The 18,612-nt window shown below is 36.4% G+C and overlaps 1 protein-coding gene across 1 annotated transcript in view; it reads left to right on the forward strand.

Annotated features, from left to right (window-relative positions):
• Positions 1–18,612, forward strand: part of LOC138708012 (cytochrome c oxidase assembly factor 7B-like) — a 73,055-nt gene that overhangs the window by 19,374 nt on the left and 35,069 nt on the right. Inside the window, exons 2-3 of the mRNA XM_069838121.1 lie at positions 7,763–7,926; positions 13,470–13,586. Coding sequence (XP_069694222.1) covers positions 7,819–7,926; positions 13,470–13,586 — 225 coding nt within the window. The 5' untranslated portion in view covers positions 7,763–7,818. The remainder of the gene's footprint in view (positions 1–7,762; positions 7,927–13,469; positions 13,587–18,612) is intronic.

The raw sequence follows: 18,612 nt of genomic DNA on the forward strand, positions 1-18,612 counted from the left end.
TGTTTCATGGATTTGACTCCGGCCTCCCAGAGTCCCTTGAAATGTGGAGAGTTGGGTGGAATGAAATGCAGGTTGAATTCTTCCTTAGCAGCAAACTCTTCCAACTCCTTGGTCCCTTCTCTAGACTTCAATAAGTGATGCAATTCTCGTAGTTCGATATTGGCTCCTACGAAGTTTGTACCATTGTCACTGTATATATTTGCACATTTCCCTCGTCTAGCTGTGAATCATCGTAAGGCAGCGATAAATGCTTGTGACGTCAAGTCTCTGACGTGCTCCAAATGTATTGTCTCAGTACTAAGGCATATGAATAATGCTATATAGGATTTAACCTTTATCTTGCTTCTTGTTGAACCATGTTTTATAAAATAAGGTCCGGCATAATCCACTCCAGAATTTATGAATGGTCAAGAAGCTGTCACTCGTGGAGTAGATAGTTGTCCCATAAGTTGTTTGGATATGCTGGCTCTTTGTCTGAAGCATTGTAGACATTTATGAATAAAGGGTCTTATCACACATCGAATGTTTACAATCCAATATGTTTGCCTTAAAGATGCTGTTAAAGGATGTGAACCCACATGTAGTAGTCTTAAATGTTCTGCTTCTATTATCAGCCTTGTTATATTTTGCTTCGGTGGAAGGATAATTTGATGCTTATGTTCATAAGACTTAGAAGAATTATTCAGTCTTCCGCCCAAACTGAGAATATTTTCAGAATCCAAGAATGGGTTCAGATCCTTCAATTTAGTCTTCATGGACACTGTAGACAGAGTATTTAAATCCTTTATTTCCGTCGAATATTCTTGAAGCTGTATTTGTTTGATACATGCCACCAGTGTGTACTGCAGTTCTTCTTTTGTCAATGTGCCAGTTCTCTTCTTTGCTCCTCTTCTACAATTGTGAACAAATCTGTGACAATACGAGAGTACCCGTTGTAGTCTGTATAGTGAAGAGAATCTGAGTGTAATATCCTCTTGCTCTGTGATGTCCCTTTCACTGCTTAATGGAGTTCGCTGTTCAGGCTGAGTTGTGAGGGCTGTTTGCAGGTCGCTGCAACCACTAAGATAATCGTCCATGTAGAAATCTCTCTGCAGAGCTCTTGAAGCTAATGGGTATATTCGTGATACTTCTTCAGCCGGCATTTGTAAGCATCATGTGGCTTGAAATGGTGCTGATGATGTGCCATATGTTACCGTAGTTAACTCATAAACCCTTACTTGCTCTTCCGGTCGGGTGTGCCATAATATTCTCTGTAGACTTGTGTCTTCTGGATGCATCTTGATTTGGTGGTACATTTTCTCAATGTTTGCCATGAAGACAATAGGATGAGTTCTAAATCTCAATGTGAGAGAGTATAAGTCTTCTTGTATGGTGGGTCCTACCATCAATGTATCATTTAGAGATGTGGCCTTTATTGTCTTACTTGATGCGTCAAACACCACTCTAATTTTTTGCTCTTCTCCCGAGTTCTTAAAAACTGCATAATGTGGAAGGTACCAACTTTCCTTGTCTTCTTCCCCTTTCTTTATATCTATTTTTCTCATGTGTCCTAACTGCTCGTAGTCTGTCATGAATTTACAGTATTCTTTTTGAAGCAACGGTTGTCCTTGGAAACGTCACTCCATCTCTTGCAATCTATTATATGCCTCTTGAAAAGATTCTCATAACTGCTGATGATTTGGACGTCGAGGAAGTCGTACCACAAATCTTCCAGTTTGATCTCTTGTTGTTGTTGCTACAAAATGTTTTTAACATTCTTCTTCTGTTGTTCTTGTTCTTTCTGGAATATCTTCTAATTCCCAGGAACGCTGTAGTAGTTGTTCTAAGTTGTGCGTGTTATAAGTAAGAAGTGATGTTACTGCTTTAGTCGAAATAACATCTGCTGTTGTTGCTTGAATCATACCAGAGAATATCCACCCTAGTTTTGTGTTGTGCATTGATAGAGTTGTTTACGTCCACCCTTGCTTCTGGTCGCAATATTTGGAAGAATAGTTCAGCTCCTATCAGTAGATCAATCTTCCCTGGTTCGTTGAAAGTAGGATCTGCTAGTTCCATTTGAGATGGGATGTTTCCTTTCTTGTATTTTACATAGACTGAAGGCATATTCCCTGTAAGTTTAGAAAGCACTGAGAACTTTGTATCAGCTGTGAACTTTCTATCTGTTAACGATAACTGAGTATACACGCAATGTGTAGTTCTTAATTGTGTTCCATTTATTCCTTGTATAGGAATTCTTTCCACTGACATGCGTAATCTCAATCTCTGTGCTAATTGTTCAGTCATAAAATTACATTGGGAACCACTATCAAGAACACATCTACATTGTTGTAAGCCTCCTTGCCCATTCTTCACCATTACGATGGCTGTCGACAACAATATATGTGACTTTACTTCATTCTTGATGCTGTGATGTTGTTATGTAGTCATGGAACCCTTCTGTTGTATCTCTGCTGTCTGGTTTGGATGTAGGAGTGTATGGTGCTTCGCTCCACACTGTTTACAGGTCCCAGCTCGACAATCTTTCACCAAGTGTTGGCTTCGCAAACAGTTCCAACAGAGTCTGCGCTTAAGAACACAATTCTTTCTCTCCTTCATACCGCTACTTGAGAAAGCTTGGCAATTGTACAGTGAATGCAACTGGTTGCAATAATAATATCTAGGTTGCATCATTATCAATGTTTTACTCGCTTGCTTTCCTCTATTAAACATTACTCTGTATTCAGGTATAGGAGTCGTGCCCTTTATTGTTTCTAATGCCTGAGATTTATGTTCAAGAAAATCCAATAACTCCTTGAGTGTTGACATGTTTCGATCTGCGCAGCTTAATTCCCATTCACGCCTACTCTGAGTGTCTGTTTTTTCCAATATCAATTGTAACAATAGTATTTCATGTAATAGAACCTCCAAAGATAGCGCTTCTATCGCATTCATATTGCTTTTTTCCTTGACTTACTAATGACCGTAAATCTCCATGTGATTTCTTGCTTACTGTTTGAAGTGACAAGATTGCTATTGCATGTTTCAGCACAATAAGTTTTTCATTATTATACGAGGCCTGTCTAAAAAGCATCCGACCTTTAGCCAGAAAAAATATTTCAAATACCTGACGGGGTTGGGACCCTAATCCCCTTCAAAGTAGGCCCCTTGTGCTTGCACACACTTAGCCCACCGATCCTTCCACTGCCGGAAACACCTCTGGAAGTCTTCTTTTGGAATGGTGTTCAGCTCCGCATTATCTCTTCTCTACTCTCAAAACGGGATCCTTTCAGTGGTGTCTTCAATTTTGGAAACAACCAGAAGTCGCAAGGAGCCAGGTCTGGAGAGTAGGGAGGTTGGCGAACGGTTGTAATTCCATGTTTGGCCAAGAAAGTGTGGATCAATTGGGATGAATGTGCGGGGACGTTGTGATGCAAGTGCCAGTTGTTCGCCATCCACATGTCTGGTCTTTTGCGCCGAACTGCATCACGGAGTCGCCGGAGAACATCGTGATAGTACTCCTTTGTCACTGTTTGTCCTTTCGGTGCGTATTCGTGATGCACAATTCCACGGACATCAAAGAAAACAGTCAGCATCACCTTGATTTTGCTTCGCACCTGCCGCGCTTTCTTCGGCCTTGGAGACTCGGGATGCTTCCATTGCGACAACTGTCTTTTTGTTTCTGGGTCGTACCCGTACACCCATGACTCATCTCCAGTTATCACGGTGTTCAGAAACCCAGGATCAGTGTTGGCGGTGTCCAGAAGGTCCTGTGCAATGTCACGACGGAGGTCTTTTTGTTCTGGGGACAACAACTTGGGCACAAATTTCGCAGCCACTCGGTTCATGTTCAAATCATCATGCAAAATTGCATGTGCAGAATCTTTACTCACTCCAACCTCTTCAGCAATCTCCTGCATGGTCAAACGACGATCTGCCATCACCAAATTTCGCACCCTCTCAACAACAGCTGCACTCCGAGCAGTTTGGGGCCTGCCACAACGCTGGTCACTCTCCTCTGATGTGCGGCCATCTTTGAACCGGTTGAACCACTCCTTAATTTGTGTTACACCCATCACATCTTCCCCAAACACCTGCTGAATCTTACGAATTGTTTGACTTTGAGAATCACCAAGCTTTTGACAAAATTTGATGCAGTATCTTTGCTCAATTCGTTCAGTCATCTTGCGAGAAAACTAAATCCGACAAACACTTAGAACAGCACCTTACTTGGCGACCACCAGCCAGTGACTGGCACAAGCGAATGCGGTGAAAAAATTCAAGCATGCACTTTACGGTTCCTCCTTCCACCGTGCACAGTGGCACCGCCTTAGAATCACTACTTTGCGCGGGAAAATTTAAGGTCGGATACATTTTAGACAGGCCTCGTATCTCTGATAAACCATGTCCCAAGCATTTCTAAAATTTGCATCACATATTGTCAGATTTTCTATTAGTTTATGTGGTTCTTCCTTTAGTGCAGATAATAAATAATGAATTTTTTGAGGTTCTGCTAAATCACTATTTCTTTACCATTAGACTGCTAAACGTGTCCCTAAAGTTGAGCCAAGTGCTATAGTCTCCATTGAAACTAGGCAAACTGATGATTGGCAACTTTATTTTCCCTTCAACTGTGGGCTGACTACTATCTTGTGCAACATTATTTATGCTGCCCATTATTGTTAAAAAGCTTGCTTTTACCCTATCATAAAGCTCTTCAAATTCTATACTGTCCTCTTAATGTTCTTCGCCTCCTATCATTTCTAATTGACCTTGACTTTCTTCATATTTCAATAGTATGCTGTCTAATCTTTCATATTTTACCTTGATCAAACTCGGTTCTGTTGCTTCATCAACCTTTCCAAGAAATGTTTCAAGTCTGGTTAAATTGGCCTTGGCTAAACCTTTTTGATATATAAGTACCTTTAAATCACTCATGTTGTAATTTATTTTCCTACCTTGTTGATGACAATAGTTTGAATTTCACTGCAAAGCTGATTGTTAGAAATACTCGACTCTCAGCTGTTTCCTTGACTAACGACCTTGAAGTTAGTTGAACGTCTGCTAGATGGAAGTACTGGGTTGCAGCCTCCTACCTTGACATTGACTGGAAAGCTGCTAGATGGAAATACTGGGTTGTAGCTTTGGTAGCCTCCCACTTTACTAGTGCTAGTGCTAGAAGATGACTGGAAAGCCGCAAGATGGAAATACTGGGTTGTAGCTTCGGTAGCCTACCACCTTACCGATCACTGCTAGTGCTAGAAGTTTACTGCAAAGCCGCTAGATGATCTCACAGAACTTGTCTTTTCTTGTACAATTCACAGCATTCATCCTTAGCCATTTTTATTTCGCCAAACTGCACTTTTATATTTCACTGTTTTTTTACACTGTTACCTTTGTTTCCAAAGTCACTAATACTTATCCGGCCCGGAGGACCAATATTGGAGCCTTGGTAGTTCGATTGATGAATAAAACACACGTGGAATGTAGAAAATGTATGTTTTATTGTCCAGCGGCCTCTTGCTGCAACAGTACGCTTCCATGACACAGACTCCCCGCTATTGCAGAGTTACCAACCTTGAAGTCCCAAACTATGGCAGAGTGCCAACCTTGAAGTCCCAAACAGAAATTGACCCATTTTGTGTTTACACTTTCTTTGAGTCAAGTAGTTTCCATTTCAATTAACTCTTCCATTTTGAAACTTGATCATAAAAACAATATCGAAATGCGGACAATCATCAGTGCATTTCGAAGAATCTACGATCTGTTCAAATTTTGAAAATTCAACACATGTTAGATTTAGTGGACTCAGATGTTAGAATAATTATTCTCAGTTTATTCATATGCCCTGTGCATTACTTGTCACTTGATATCCTTTAATTTTGTCTGTAATGTGCTAATTTAACATATGATGTGATATCCATACAGAAAATACATGTAGTACAGGACATCTGGGCAAACCTAGATTTGAAATATGTACTGACATTAATAAATATATGTATATGAATAAAGTTTCTATAAATTATTGTTAGTGGAAAGAAATTAATATTTTACTTTCCCTCCTTATCAGATGCTTCACAATACTATAGCTTGTATAAGTTTCATCATTGATCTTATTCAAAGTAAGGCAGCACTTGGAGAGTCGTCTCTCATCGAGATGAAACATCTTTCACTTGCAGATCGACATAGCTAAGCCATGTTCACTTGAAAACATTCTATTTCACATTAATATAAGCAGTTTATAATCTGTTAATGTGATGACTAGAGATGATAATTTCGTGCACTATGAAATCTCAAAATATGCATGCATTCATGCATTGTCAAACTATGAAACATGCACGATCAAACAAAAAAAAATACATAAAAATGTATTCCTAATGTCTTATTTCACTTCACTTTTTTTTTGCACAGTTAACAAACAACATTTCTAAATTGGCTTCTGTGAGGTTCCTGTGCTTGTCAGTCATTATGTTTTTGTAGGCAGAGACTTACCTCTCTACATCGCAAGAAGTTATGGGTGCAAACTTGAATGAACATATTTGTGGCAGTGTCAGGTCAAATTCTTCATTCACGTTTTCGCCAAAAATAACCTTCTTCACTGAACGAAAGAATCCATAGCCAGGGTTCATATTTATGACCCTATCCAGTTTGTTTTTTGCCGCTACACCCACTTTCCCATGTGCATAACTGAGGGATCTATGAAATTCTTTGCAGATTCTTTCCTTTTTTGCATTCTTGCAATATATGAAGAAGATGTGACATGCTGGTCGACTTGAAATTTTTTAGTACAGTTTATCTGAAATTATAATAGACCTTACGGTTACCTGGATATGATTTAGAAACAGACATCTTAATTTAATTAATCATTTTAAAGAAATTTTGTAATTTTTTACAAAGAACAACTGCCATAGAAAATATTCGGAAACAGAATAGCAGTGCTTATCTCTTTACTGCAACAATAGCAGAATACGACATTGCCATTTGATCTAATAAAATCCTTTCCTTTAATCCACTGTGCAAAGAGTGCACTTTTGGAACCTTTCATTGAAAACATGTTATAACCACATTAACACAAGCATAAACAAACACATCAACAACTTGCGAGGTTCACACACTACAAACACAGTTTAGCGAATGATTCTAATTTTAGAAGAATGTAAATTACTACTAGTACTGAAAAGGGGAGATAATTTACAATCTCCCTGAAAGAGGGTGCTTTTGACCTAAATTACGTATTTGTCAGCAGTTTCCTTGAACCTTCTGTATTTCCTCTCTACTATTCTCAAAATATCTATTTATGACACACAGTCTATAGAGGTTCATCGGTAAAATGTTATAAAGGTGAACTTCCATCCAGGGAAAGGTCCTCTAACATCTTATTGTGAAAATCTTAACATTTTATTTCATTTTTGTGTTATTTAGTTTTTTTCTTTTCCTTCTCCAGTCCTAATTCCTGAAGCTAAAATATGAGACATAAAAATCGAGAAACTGAGATGTCCACTTAAAACCATTAAAACATGCATTTAAAATGAATATAATGTATGTTATATGCATTATTAAGCTAAAAATTGCTTAAATATGCATTATGCATGTTTTTATCCCTAAAAAGGTCAAAGCATGCAAATATACACGGAAAAAGTACATATATTTGGAACCAGAAAGTAGGCTAATGAAATGGATAAGTACTAAGTTTGAGCTAGGTCCTATGTTCCTATAAAGATATGTGTTTGCATGGAATTCTCATCTCTAATAATGACCAATTTCATATTGTTTCCTTTTCATCCAGCATGCCATGAGTTGGCAGAGTTTTTCTTGACCGTAAAGGAGGATAGAAGTGAAGCCATGAAATTATTCATGAAGACTAGTGACGAAATGAACTTCAGTAGGAGCTGTTATAGAGCAGCCGAACTTCTGTCAAAAGATACAAACACACTGGAAACAAAAATTATGGTAAATAATGCAATATATCAGATTTATAGCTTTTAATTGAAGAGAATTTTATTGTATAAAATATACATTATAGTTGAGTTTAGTGAAGTATTATTAATGTATTAAGTCACTAATATGATGCTCCCAACACTTTATACTCGTGTTTTATTAAGCCTGCGAAATGTTTGATATGTAACTGGCATAATCTTTCACTTGGTGATACGCTTATTCATTTATTGCTTTCTCATAGTAAGTGTCATTTTCTAGTACATATATATTTTTTTCATTATTCTTGATTACACTCTTTCTGCATTCATATATGAGTCACTCCATGTCAAATCGAACACCTACGAAACATGACAACTTAGTATTTGCTCCAATTTTTTTTTATATATTCTACTGATTAAATTAAATAACCCATGTGTAATTTTTTCGGGCTGACACAATTATTTAGTCATTTATTAAATGTTACTTTTTCCGTAAATTAGGATGCAACATATTATGAAAATGGTTATACTGAAGATTCTATAAACCATAGAAATTTCGTATTTATATCATTTTAAAGTGCAGTAATTTCAGTATTATATGTTAATTTTTAGTGTTCAATCAAAATATAAAATGGGCCCCTTTTAGGGGGTTATATTTTTAAAATACGTTTTTATATATCAGGGACTTAACTTCTAAAAAGGGGGAAAAAAAATATTATATTCTTTGAAATGTTTTATGTAGAACTGCAATTCGAATAAGAAGTCACTGTGCAAATAATTTACTGATAGTGTGTTCAGGTCGGAAGGGTCGGATTGAGTGAGACCACGCGCTGGAGCATGCAGCTGCGATAGCTGCAGCGAGAGTGAGTAATACATCATCAGTGGTGCGGTATTACTTTACGTAAATAAACAGATAACCTCTAGTTCTAAAAGCACGTAATGTCCCTTCAACACTTAGCAGTTTCCCCTTAATTTATCTAACAATAATTCCTAAGTCTTTCAGAGTAGGTATCGTGTTGTGTTGTGTGCATGTCAAATCAAACACCTGTATATGAAACGTGATCATTTAGTATTTGCTTAAATCTTCTAAAATATGTTCTGCAGATCAAAATAAGAGTCTGTAATTTTTTCTCGGATCATACTTTAATATTTTACTATTTATACTCTTTTAATTATATGACAAATTCATGCATGACACAGTATGAAAATGCTCAGTGTTAAGATTCTATGCATCATAGACAAGTGTTGGTGTCATTTGAAATGGGAACAAATGGAATATTATATTAATTGATTTATTGATGGGGTTGTTTAGAGGGTCACTTTTTAAACAATTATTTTTTATAACAGCTTATCGGTACTTTAAAAATGCAAAACGAAAGTATAATCTATTATATTTTACATAGAACTACGCTGATTTCAGGTTGCTTTCGAGTAAGAAATAACATAAAAATAATATATTGAAGATGTGTGAGAGCTTAGTGATGATTGAGAATCGCCAATAAACAAGACAAAATTATCTAAAAAAATATCCAAAACAAAAAATGCAGAAAGTTACAGATACACTTAAACATAAAATATTTCATATCACAAAAGACACAACTTCAGTTGAAAATTCAAATAATTCCGATATAATACAAAAAATTGATAAACTTCTTTCATGAAACAGACGACAGAAATCTCAAAATACATATATTAACAATTTTTGAAAGTTAATCCTACAGTAAAATTCAACAACATTTTAATATCACCACTCACATGATATGAATTTCTAAACAAGTAGGAGCAGAAAAGAGGATGTTGGCTACTCCTAATCCTAAATCGGGAAAAAGTTTGGGAACATTTATAGTAGAGAAGGTTGTTAAATTTGATAATTCTGATGATGTGAGGAGGGTTATGGCTGGCAAAAAAGAATTGTGTTTCAGTTAAAGAAGATGGAAAGAGAGTTCACAAACAGAAAAGATTAATACTGTGACTTTTAATACAAACAATAATGAAACTTTTATTCACAACAATAATGACTTTCTATAACTGAATTTAAACACTCCCGTCAACAATGAGAATTTGACTCCAGACAGCAACACAGTATTCGTTATTGCACTCCACAGACGACAATGGCAATTCACTTGGATTATTGAGAACAACAATGTACTCCTAATCTCAACTAATGTTCACAAAGCACTATTTACAAACAAAACTGTCAGTTTTCAGTTCACAGTTCGTTTGCCTTGCCTAATTCTTCTAGCTCATTCACTCAAGTTCACAGTATATCGAACCCAAGACTTCCAGAGACAGTCCTCTGAACTTCGAACTCAAGACTTCTGGAGACAATCCACTGCATTCGAACTCAGGACTTCCAACTGTGTTGCTTCTGCCTGGACGCTGCTCAAGTTCACTCGCGTGTCGAACCCTAGACTCCTGGGCGCTGCTGATCTGAACTCGCTGTCCAATACTAACAACAACTGGCTGTCTTCGAAGGCTGCTCGCTTTTTATTAGTTAAACCACACTTTCCAGAAACTATGACCCTGGAAGTTTCTGTTTCTGGATGATTCTGTTCTCGCTGCTTCGTTTCTTTCCCCTCTCTGCCGTGGCTCAGCATGTCGTCTCTCCTCTCTACGCCGCGCGCCGCCCCCCAGTGCTCCGCGGAGCTCGCCTCGTTTCCCGCGCGCCCTGTCAGATGGCGTTCGAATCCCGAGGCAGCTTTCACAATAGTATGTAATCTTAAGAAAACTTACCAGTGTTTCAAAGAGCAATATCCGTATATCAACATAGGATTTTCAAAAATTTTCTAACTCTGACTAAAGGAATGTGTTCTCCCTGGAACAAGTGGCACGCACTCAGTTTGTGTCTATGTTCATCATGAAAATGTTAAATTAATGCTTGATGGAATTAATAATATTATTTATAATATTCCTTTTAAATTTTTACCATTAGCAAATACAAATAACTTGGCTATATTTTCTACTCAAGGTACCAACAAGCAAAAGTGATACGAGGTATCTTACAACTTCATTCTTTTGTTCCACTGACACAATCTCAGGCCATAATAAATAACTTTTACTTCAGAGTGAGAGTAAAGTGGTGGACATTAAATTATTCAAACCTGCTTTACAGGGATCTATTACCTGAAAGCCAGATTTGCATAATACATTCGTTACTGTGATACATTAACAGAAAACCACAATTTAAGTCACACAGAGTATTGTGTGCACTCATAGTTGAGTTCTGGCGTCTTGTCAGCTCACTTGAGTTGTGTGGATACAAAGGAAAAATTGTGACAGTGTCGTGTATGTTTCCTGGGGTAGCTCAGTCGGTAGAGCATTCACGCGCTAAGCGAAGGGTCCCGGTATCGATACCCGGCTCCGGAACAATTTTTCCTTGAAATTATTAAATGGAATTGGTTGTAGGTGATTATTTGTAAAAGTGCAGTGTTTGTAAACTGTAGTTATCATTCTTACAAGTGTATATTTTATAAAAACAGTATTTAAATACAGTACTATATTACATAAATTACGTGAAAGAGTGATATTCAGACCATAGAACAGTGTAAAGTGGTCACACGACTCTCATCCAGAGCTGCACTTGCACATCATCTTGCAACAGTACTTATGCAGCCCGCAAACTCAAGACATGCAGCTTGGTGAATCATTTAATTATTCTTCAACGGCTCAGAGTAGCATTCTGATTTTTTTAAGGGTGGTTAAAATAATTTCAAGGTATTTAAGGATTTTTTTCTATAATTTTAAAGTAAGTCGCTGCCATTAAAACATATTTTTATGTGTTTAAATGTTTTTTAAAACAAAGTTAACAAACTTATATTTTTATATTATTATGCAAAGAACAAAGTATGTACTGTTACCTTCAAATTAAGACAATGAGCAAATCTCTGTGATGATTATTAGTGGAGATAATCACGTTTAACAATAATGATGCACGAACTATTTCAGAATTTTTGATAACACATATCTACTACAATAATCGATATATACGACAATAATAAAACACGTATTTATTTTTTCAATCCATAGAATGTGCAAAATTTATTTTACCTAAATCAAGACATGAAAGTCAATTCGAGGTTAAATTTGTGCGATTTGACGTGGAATGACTCATATAACTATTTAAATTAAATAACTGCACTCTGTTAATATTTAAATTGTGGTATTATTTTACCTGATTGACTAATTTCGATGTACTTTCCATCATCCACCGAATTCTAGATTTCTGACTAGAATTTTCACATGAGCACGAACTTTGCTCCTTCAGGTATACTAATTTTATACGTCATATTTATAATCAAAAGGAAATATATTATTATTATTATTATTATTATAGTTAAAATAACATCACTGAATCTGAATTCTGGACTTCTGACTAGAATTCATTTGATTATATAAACTACTTCGAAACTAGTCAATCAGATAATACGACACTACAATTTTAATATTAATACAGTGAAGTTGTTATTCATTTAATTGAAATAACTTAATAGTTCAATAGTTAATATTTATATTTGGAGTGATTCGTAAGGACCTAAGTTTCCAGCATCAGTAAATTAATTCTAGTAATTTGTTTTAGGAGTTTGTCACAAAATATGGGAACTGAAGTATCGGTACTCTTCATTACATTTATGTAGGCAATGTCTTGATTCGATCTTAAGTATAATTACTGTAAGACAACTTTAGAACTTGGGATACACGCAATTTTCCATTGTGCTTAAATAGCTGAAATTCTTGGTGAAATATAAATTACCACCATTATCTCATTTCCTAATTTTTCAATTACGATACCCAGTTATGTGAGGAAGTACTGGTAACCAATATTTACTTAATTTTTATTATGTGCAAATTACTCATGCGCATATTTGGGATTTACTCTGCTTAGGTACCAGTAACTTTCCTTTTGATAAGAAAGTAAATGTCTATATATTTCTTGCAAGTTAGAAATGCACATATTTATAGAACTGCAATCAAATATTTAAAATGTCGTTCTTGTATTACAAAATTATAATAATTATTAATAAAATGTCAAATTGTAGAATCAACAAGGAGAAAAAAGTTGTTTGCATTGTCTCAAGAACTTAGGTAGGGAGGTACTGGTATGTATTCAAATACAAGAATATTTCGGTACGAAAATAAGCATTTTAGCAGTATGGTAGTAATGAAAATATGTAGGTAAATAGACAGTTACTTTATTTACATGATTAATCAGTTCGTTTGTTAATGAACAACACTTTTCCTTAGTTCAGTCACCTGGTTGGATAGGGTAAGTAGTGACATTTTATATAAAGATAGCTACTTCAAAATTACTTTGATCTCTTCAGACGTGAGACAGCATAATATCTGTAATAAATTGAGAACTTGATATTCCATAACAAATAAAGCAACTAAAGAAAACTTATGTGCATTGCACTTTTGTTACATACTGTTATTTTTGATTGAGGTAATATGTAACCATCACAGAAAGACAATGTTCTCTTTCTCATTTGTAATCTGTGATTGTTACATCAAATAAAATAAGAATCTAGCAAAAGTTCAGTCATGGTTGATGATGCTTGTTAATGTTAAATCTCCATACAGGTGCAGTTGTACTACATGAAAGGCTGTTTGCATGGAAATGCAATGTCATGCATTGACCTGGCTGAACTCTACTACAATGAAGCTCATGCTTTGAAAAGTCATGATAGGCTTACCTTGGTAAGTTACTGCTATATAGTAAACCATCATGATCGCTAAAATACTAAATGTGAATAACACAAACGCAAATTTTGTTTCTAGAAAAGGAAAAAAAAAAAAAAAAAAAAATCTTAAACAATTAATCAATCTGGCACACATAACAGTTTCCAACTATCAACATACTTCAATTTAATATACAGAACCTTCACAATTTGAGTGTTTATATATTTAAATCTGCCATTTACCGTATTTACTCGCGTAATCCCCCCCCTTTTTACATTTTTAACATGAAAAATGGGAGGAGGGAAAATTATGCGAATTTAATTTTAATCTAAAATAAAAATGCAAAAATAGAACTTACTAAAGTTATACCGTTATTCATTTTGAAGTCCTACAGAAATAATTATGATAAAAGTCTGCCTATCATCAATAGATTGTTACGGTAATTTTGGAGAAAAAGACGTACCTTATCAATCATCTCTTTCTTCAGAAATTACCTCGTCTGTCCCCTCTTCTGATGATTCATCGTTGTCATTTTTCTCCCAGATACAGTCGTTTTCTGTGCTGTCCATATTGTTCGAGATTCCAGTTTTCTTGAAGCTCTTCACAATTATATCATTTGAAATTAGCTCCCATGCCTGAACGATCCATTTGCATATTAATTCAAGTGAAGACCTCTTGATTTTTCCAGTAGGCATCAGCATATGTGATCCTGCAGCCATCCATTCTGTGTACATTCACTGCACATAACCTTTGAACAGTTTATTTAAACTCACGTCAAGTAGTTGCAACATTGACGTTAAACCACCAGGAATTATGGCCAGATCTGGTCTCATCTTCGACATTTCTTGTCGAACATCGTCAACAAGATGACCACAGAAGCTGTCTAAAAAACCAAGAGAGACTTGCGATTTAACAGGTGACCTGGACGTTTCCCCCACACAACAAGCACTCAATCATGCATTAGGCTGGAAGCCATCCATCCTTTCTCTTGGACACGAACATGTAACCTAGGAGAAAACTTTCCTTTTGGAAGCATTTTTCGTTTGAATATCAAGTATGGAGGGAATTTTCGCCCATTCCCAGTGATGGCCAACATAACTGTGCATCGAAGTTTCTCTGCACCTGTTGTTAGCAAAGTGATGTTATACACACCCTTTTTGTTAATTGTTGTGTTTCATGGCGTATCAAAGAATATCGGCATCTGATCTTCGTTGTCAATTTGTGAGAGCAAATAGTTGTGCTTGCCCCGTTTCTTTATGTTATACTGATGGAATTCCACCACTTTTTCTGTGTAGTCTTTTTGCAATCGCTGGCTTAGAGATGTGCTCCTTTGGAGAGAAAGGTTATTCCTCTTCATAAAACAGCACATGCAACCTCTGCTCACTTTAAATTGAGAAATCCTTACTGGTATATCGAGTTTCTTTGCAACCTCTAGCACCTTCAATTGTATCATTTTGTGCGAAACTGCATAACTGTTATTTCTTAACTCTGTTGTAACTTATTCTTGTCGCTGAAGTTGCTTGAGGCTTGCGTGCACTGCATTCTTGGTGTCTCTTCATAAATTTACGAAACCATTTCCACCCTGCTGATCCTTGCACTGAAAATGGGTGGGGGATGCCAGTTTTAAAGCGAGCTAAAACGCCATTCTTTTTACATCTCTCAACATCAACCCAAAAAACTTACTCTCCATTACTAAACAATATTTAACCAATTCTCTTTCTAGATAATCTTGTAATACTGGTTTTCTTCCAAGTCGTATATTAACTAATTTGTTAATATCGAGTTCACCACTATTAACTTTGTCTTTCAATGTCGATTGTGGTACTTGAAATCTTTTGGACGCTCTTGCCAATCCCATTTCCTTCTTTCTTATAGCATTTATAGTAAGCACCATCTTATCTTTATTCCATGAATTGCGGTTTTTTGGATTCATCTGTAACATAAAATGCAATAATAGAATAAAAGTATCATTCGAAAATTGTGCACCCAATATCGCACTGGGGCGGAATTAGGAACACCACACTCCAAGGGGACGGAATTAGGAACACCACGTGAACGAAGTATGTCCGACAAAATAATGGCTGGTAACATACATTTCCAATTTAGAAATGCAACTAGATACAATATCACATGGTTTTATGATAGAACTTTGTATTTGTTACATACCATACCTTTATTGCTGTATTGATATGTAGACAAGTTTTGAAAAATCTCAACACCTCATTAAAACTAAGAGTCACAATACCACTATTGTAGCTCCACTAACACAAAGAACATCCAAAGCAATGTTGCTGAATAGTTCTCACTGTTTGCAGACAGAATGCAACACATAACAGAGCCCATTACCGTAGGGTGCCAAATTAGGAGCAAAGGTGATAATAGACACACTTACTAAAAGGATTCTGTGAAGAGGCAGTGAGAACATTTTTCGATATTGTTGAGCTTCTCATGCAACAAATAAACTTTTCTCCTCACCGCATTTAAAGTCATCTCAATGAAAAGAAAGAGGCAGGTATCCAATTTGTCTTCTGCAGAGAGAGGTTCACTTGTAACCATTGTCACATGCATGAACGCAACTGGAATGTTTGTTCCTCCTCTGCTAATTTATTCTAGAATGAACATGAAAGCAGAGCTTCTTGATGGTGCTCCACCAGGCTCCATTGCAGTGTGTCACAAATCGGGATGGATTCAGAAGGAAATTTTCACCCAGTGGTTCCAACACTTCATAAGAATTGTGAAGCTATGTCAAGAAGAACCTGTTATATTGGTCTTAGATGGATACTGTTCTCACACTAGCAACATTGAAGTCCTGTATTTTGCTTGTGAAAAAGGTGTGTTCATAGTCTGCCTGCTACTGCATTGCACACATAGGATGCAACTGTTGGATGTATCCTTCATGAACCCTCTTAAGATGTACTTCGCCCAGGAGATTGAGAGATTTGGTTGAGAAATATCCAGGTCGTGTTGTCACTCATTACCATATTGCAGATCTTCTCAGAAAGGCTTACCTGAAGTCTGCCACTGCAGCTATTGCCATAAGTGAATTTGGGAAAACAGGATTATTTCCTTGCAATTGGCAGATGAAGAGCATGAATTCATTAAAGAAAACAATGAAAATGAGGGTCCTCTACCTCGTGTCAATGACTTGGCATCTCAACTTGACTCCACTGCTATTCAGTCCTTTCCCAGCAGCAGAAATATGTCTGCTTTCTGTATTATGTTATTTCCAACCACCTCATCTGTTTCTAATCCTGTTCTACCTGCTGACATATCTCCTGTTTCTGATATCTGCAAAGAAAACAAAACAGTGGAATGTGCATCACATCGAAAGGGATCTGCTGCACTTCTGATGAGCATGCCCTACAAAAGAAGTTTGAAGATAACCAACGAAAGAAAGCAGGCACTGCACAGAAGAAATTGACTTTTACCAGCTTGGTAGAGAAGAAGAACAAACATAGGAGCCAAAAAGGCGAATGGTCGCCCTGAAAAGAACAAGTGAATGAAGAAAAATGTTACATCTTCATCATCTTCAGACTCGGAAGATTCCTCTGGGCCAGTCTTCATTGATACTGAAGAAGAGGACAGTGAAAGTGATGCCGAATGTTTTTATTGTGCTGAACTTTATTCAAGAGACAAAGGTGATGAAAAATGGATAAAATGTAGAATATGTTTCAAGTGGTGCCATGAACAGTGTTCAGGATGACTGAGAAACTTTCATTTGCACATTCTGTTTATATAGCTAGAAACAAAAATAAAACATATTGTTCAACATATTTGCAAGTGACCTAATTCCGCTGAAATTCTGAAAACTCATTGCTATTTTCAAATTCAAAATTCGTACATAGGAAATATTGCACAATTATTTTTCTTTTAAAGTATATGCACTATTTCATGAGTTGTGATATTAACTGATTGTTAGGTGCTCGACCCCCCTATTCACCCCCCTACTGCTGGAGGATTGGTATTGAAATCCCAGCAGGAGCATTGTGACTTCTCCTAACTGATCTGTCTTTAGAATGCCTCTGCCCCCTAGCCTCCTGTCCAATAAATATTTTTCCGACGATAATTCCACCAGGCGTGATTCTGACCACATCACCCCAGTATATATGGCCCCAGGAAACCCCATGATCTCACTTCAATGAGACAATGTTGTCAGTTTTGTATACCCCATTTGTAGTTGTGTCTGCCTCCTATATATTGTTGTCATTATTATTGTGCTTATAATAAAGTTGTGTAAGGGTGCGATATTAGGAACACTGTTTTATGACATCGTCAAGTGTTTTCCTTCAAGAACGACAGTTAAAATAAACATTCAACAAATTCATGATATTGAGATGACATTTCATCAACCTTACAAAGAAATGATGCAGTTTAATTAGATTTTTATGTCATTATTTATGATAAATTTCAATTTTATAAAATGGGGTGCGATATTTGACACAGTTCCCTACCCAAACACTTCTTTTTTAATTTCTGTATACTGCCTGGATTTTGGTCCCCGAAATGATAAACTTTTCTTTTTCGCACTCCGTAACTGTTCATTTTGCTTACGCCAGTAGCGCACATATGATGGCTCAACACAAAATTCACGTGCAGCAGCGCGATTGCCAGTACTTTCCGTGAACTCTATGGACTATAACTCATAATTTGAATTGTGCATTGTAACTGCAGTTTTTCTTTCCCATTTATGTTAGAAATACGAATTATTATTCGTACATGGACCAGTATATGTAGCCTACTTGCGCATCACCCATGTGGTTACTACAGGTGAGCGATGCATGTATACAACATTTATGATGCAGTCTCTGTTGACCTGCCTTGACGTTAGTCATGTTGGTTCTTGTGGAAAGAAAAGTTGTTCAAAACAGCATCCCTTACATGCCTGTCTACTAATTTCTCAAGACTTTTGAGTATGAATGACATTAAACTGATAGGTCTTAGGGACTTCGCCAGGGTCAATGATTTCCCTGGTTTTAGTATAAATACCACCCTTGTATGCCTTCATTTCATTGGTATATATTTTAATGTTAAACTAGCCCTTAAA

Source organism: Periplaneta americana, chromosome 10 (assembly GCF_040183065.1).
Source record: "Periplaneta americana isolate PAMFEO1 chromosome 10, P.americana_PAMFEO1_priV1, whole genome shotgun sequence".
Taxonomy (NCBI): Eukaryota; Metazoa; Arthropoda; class Insecta; order Blattodea; family Blattidae; genus Periplaneta; species Periplaneta americana.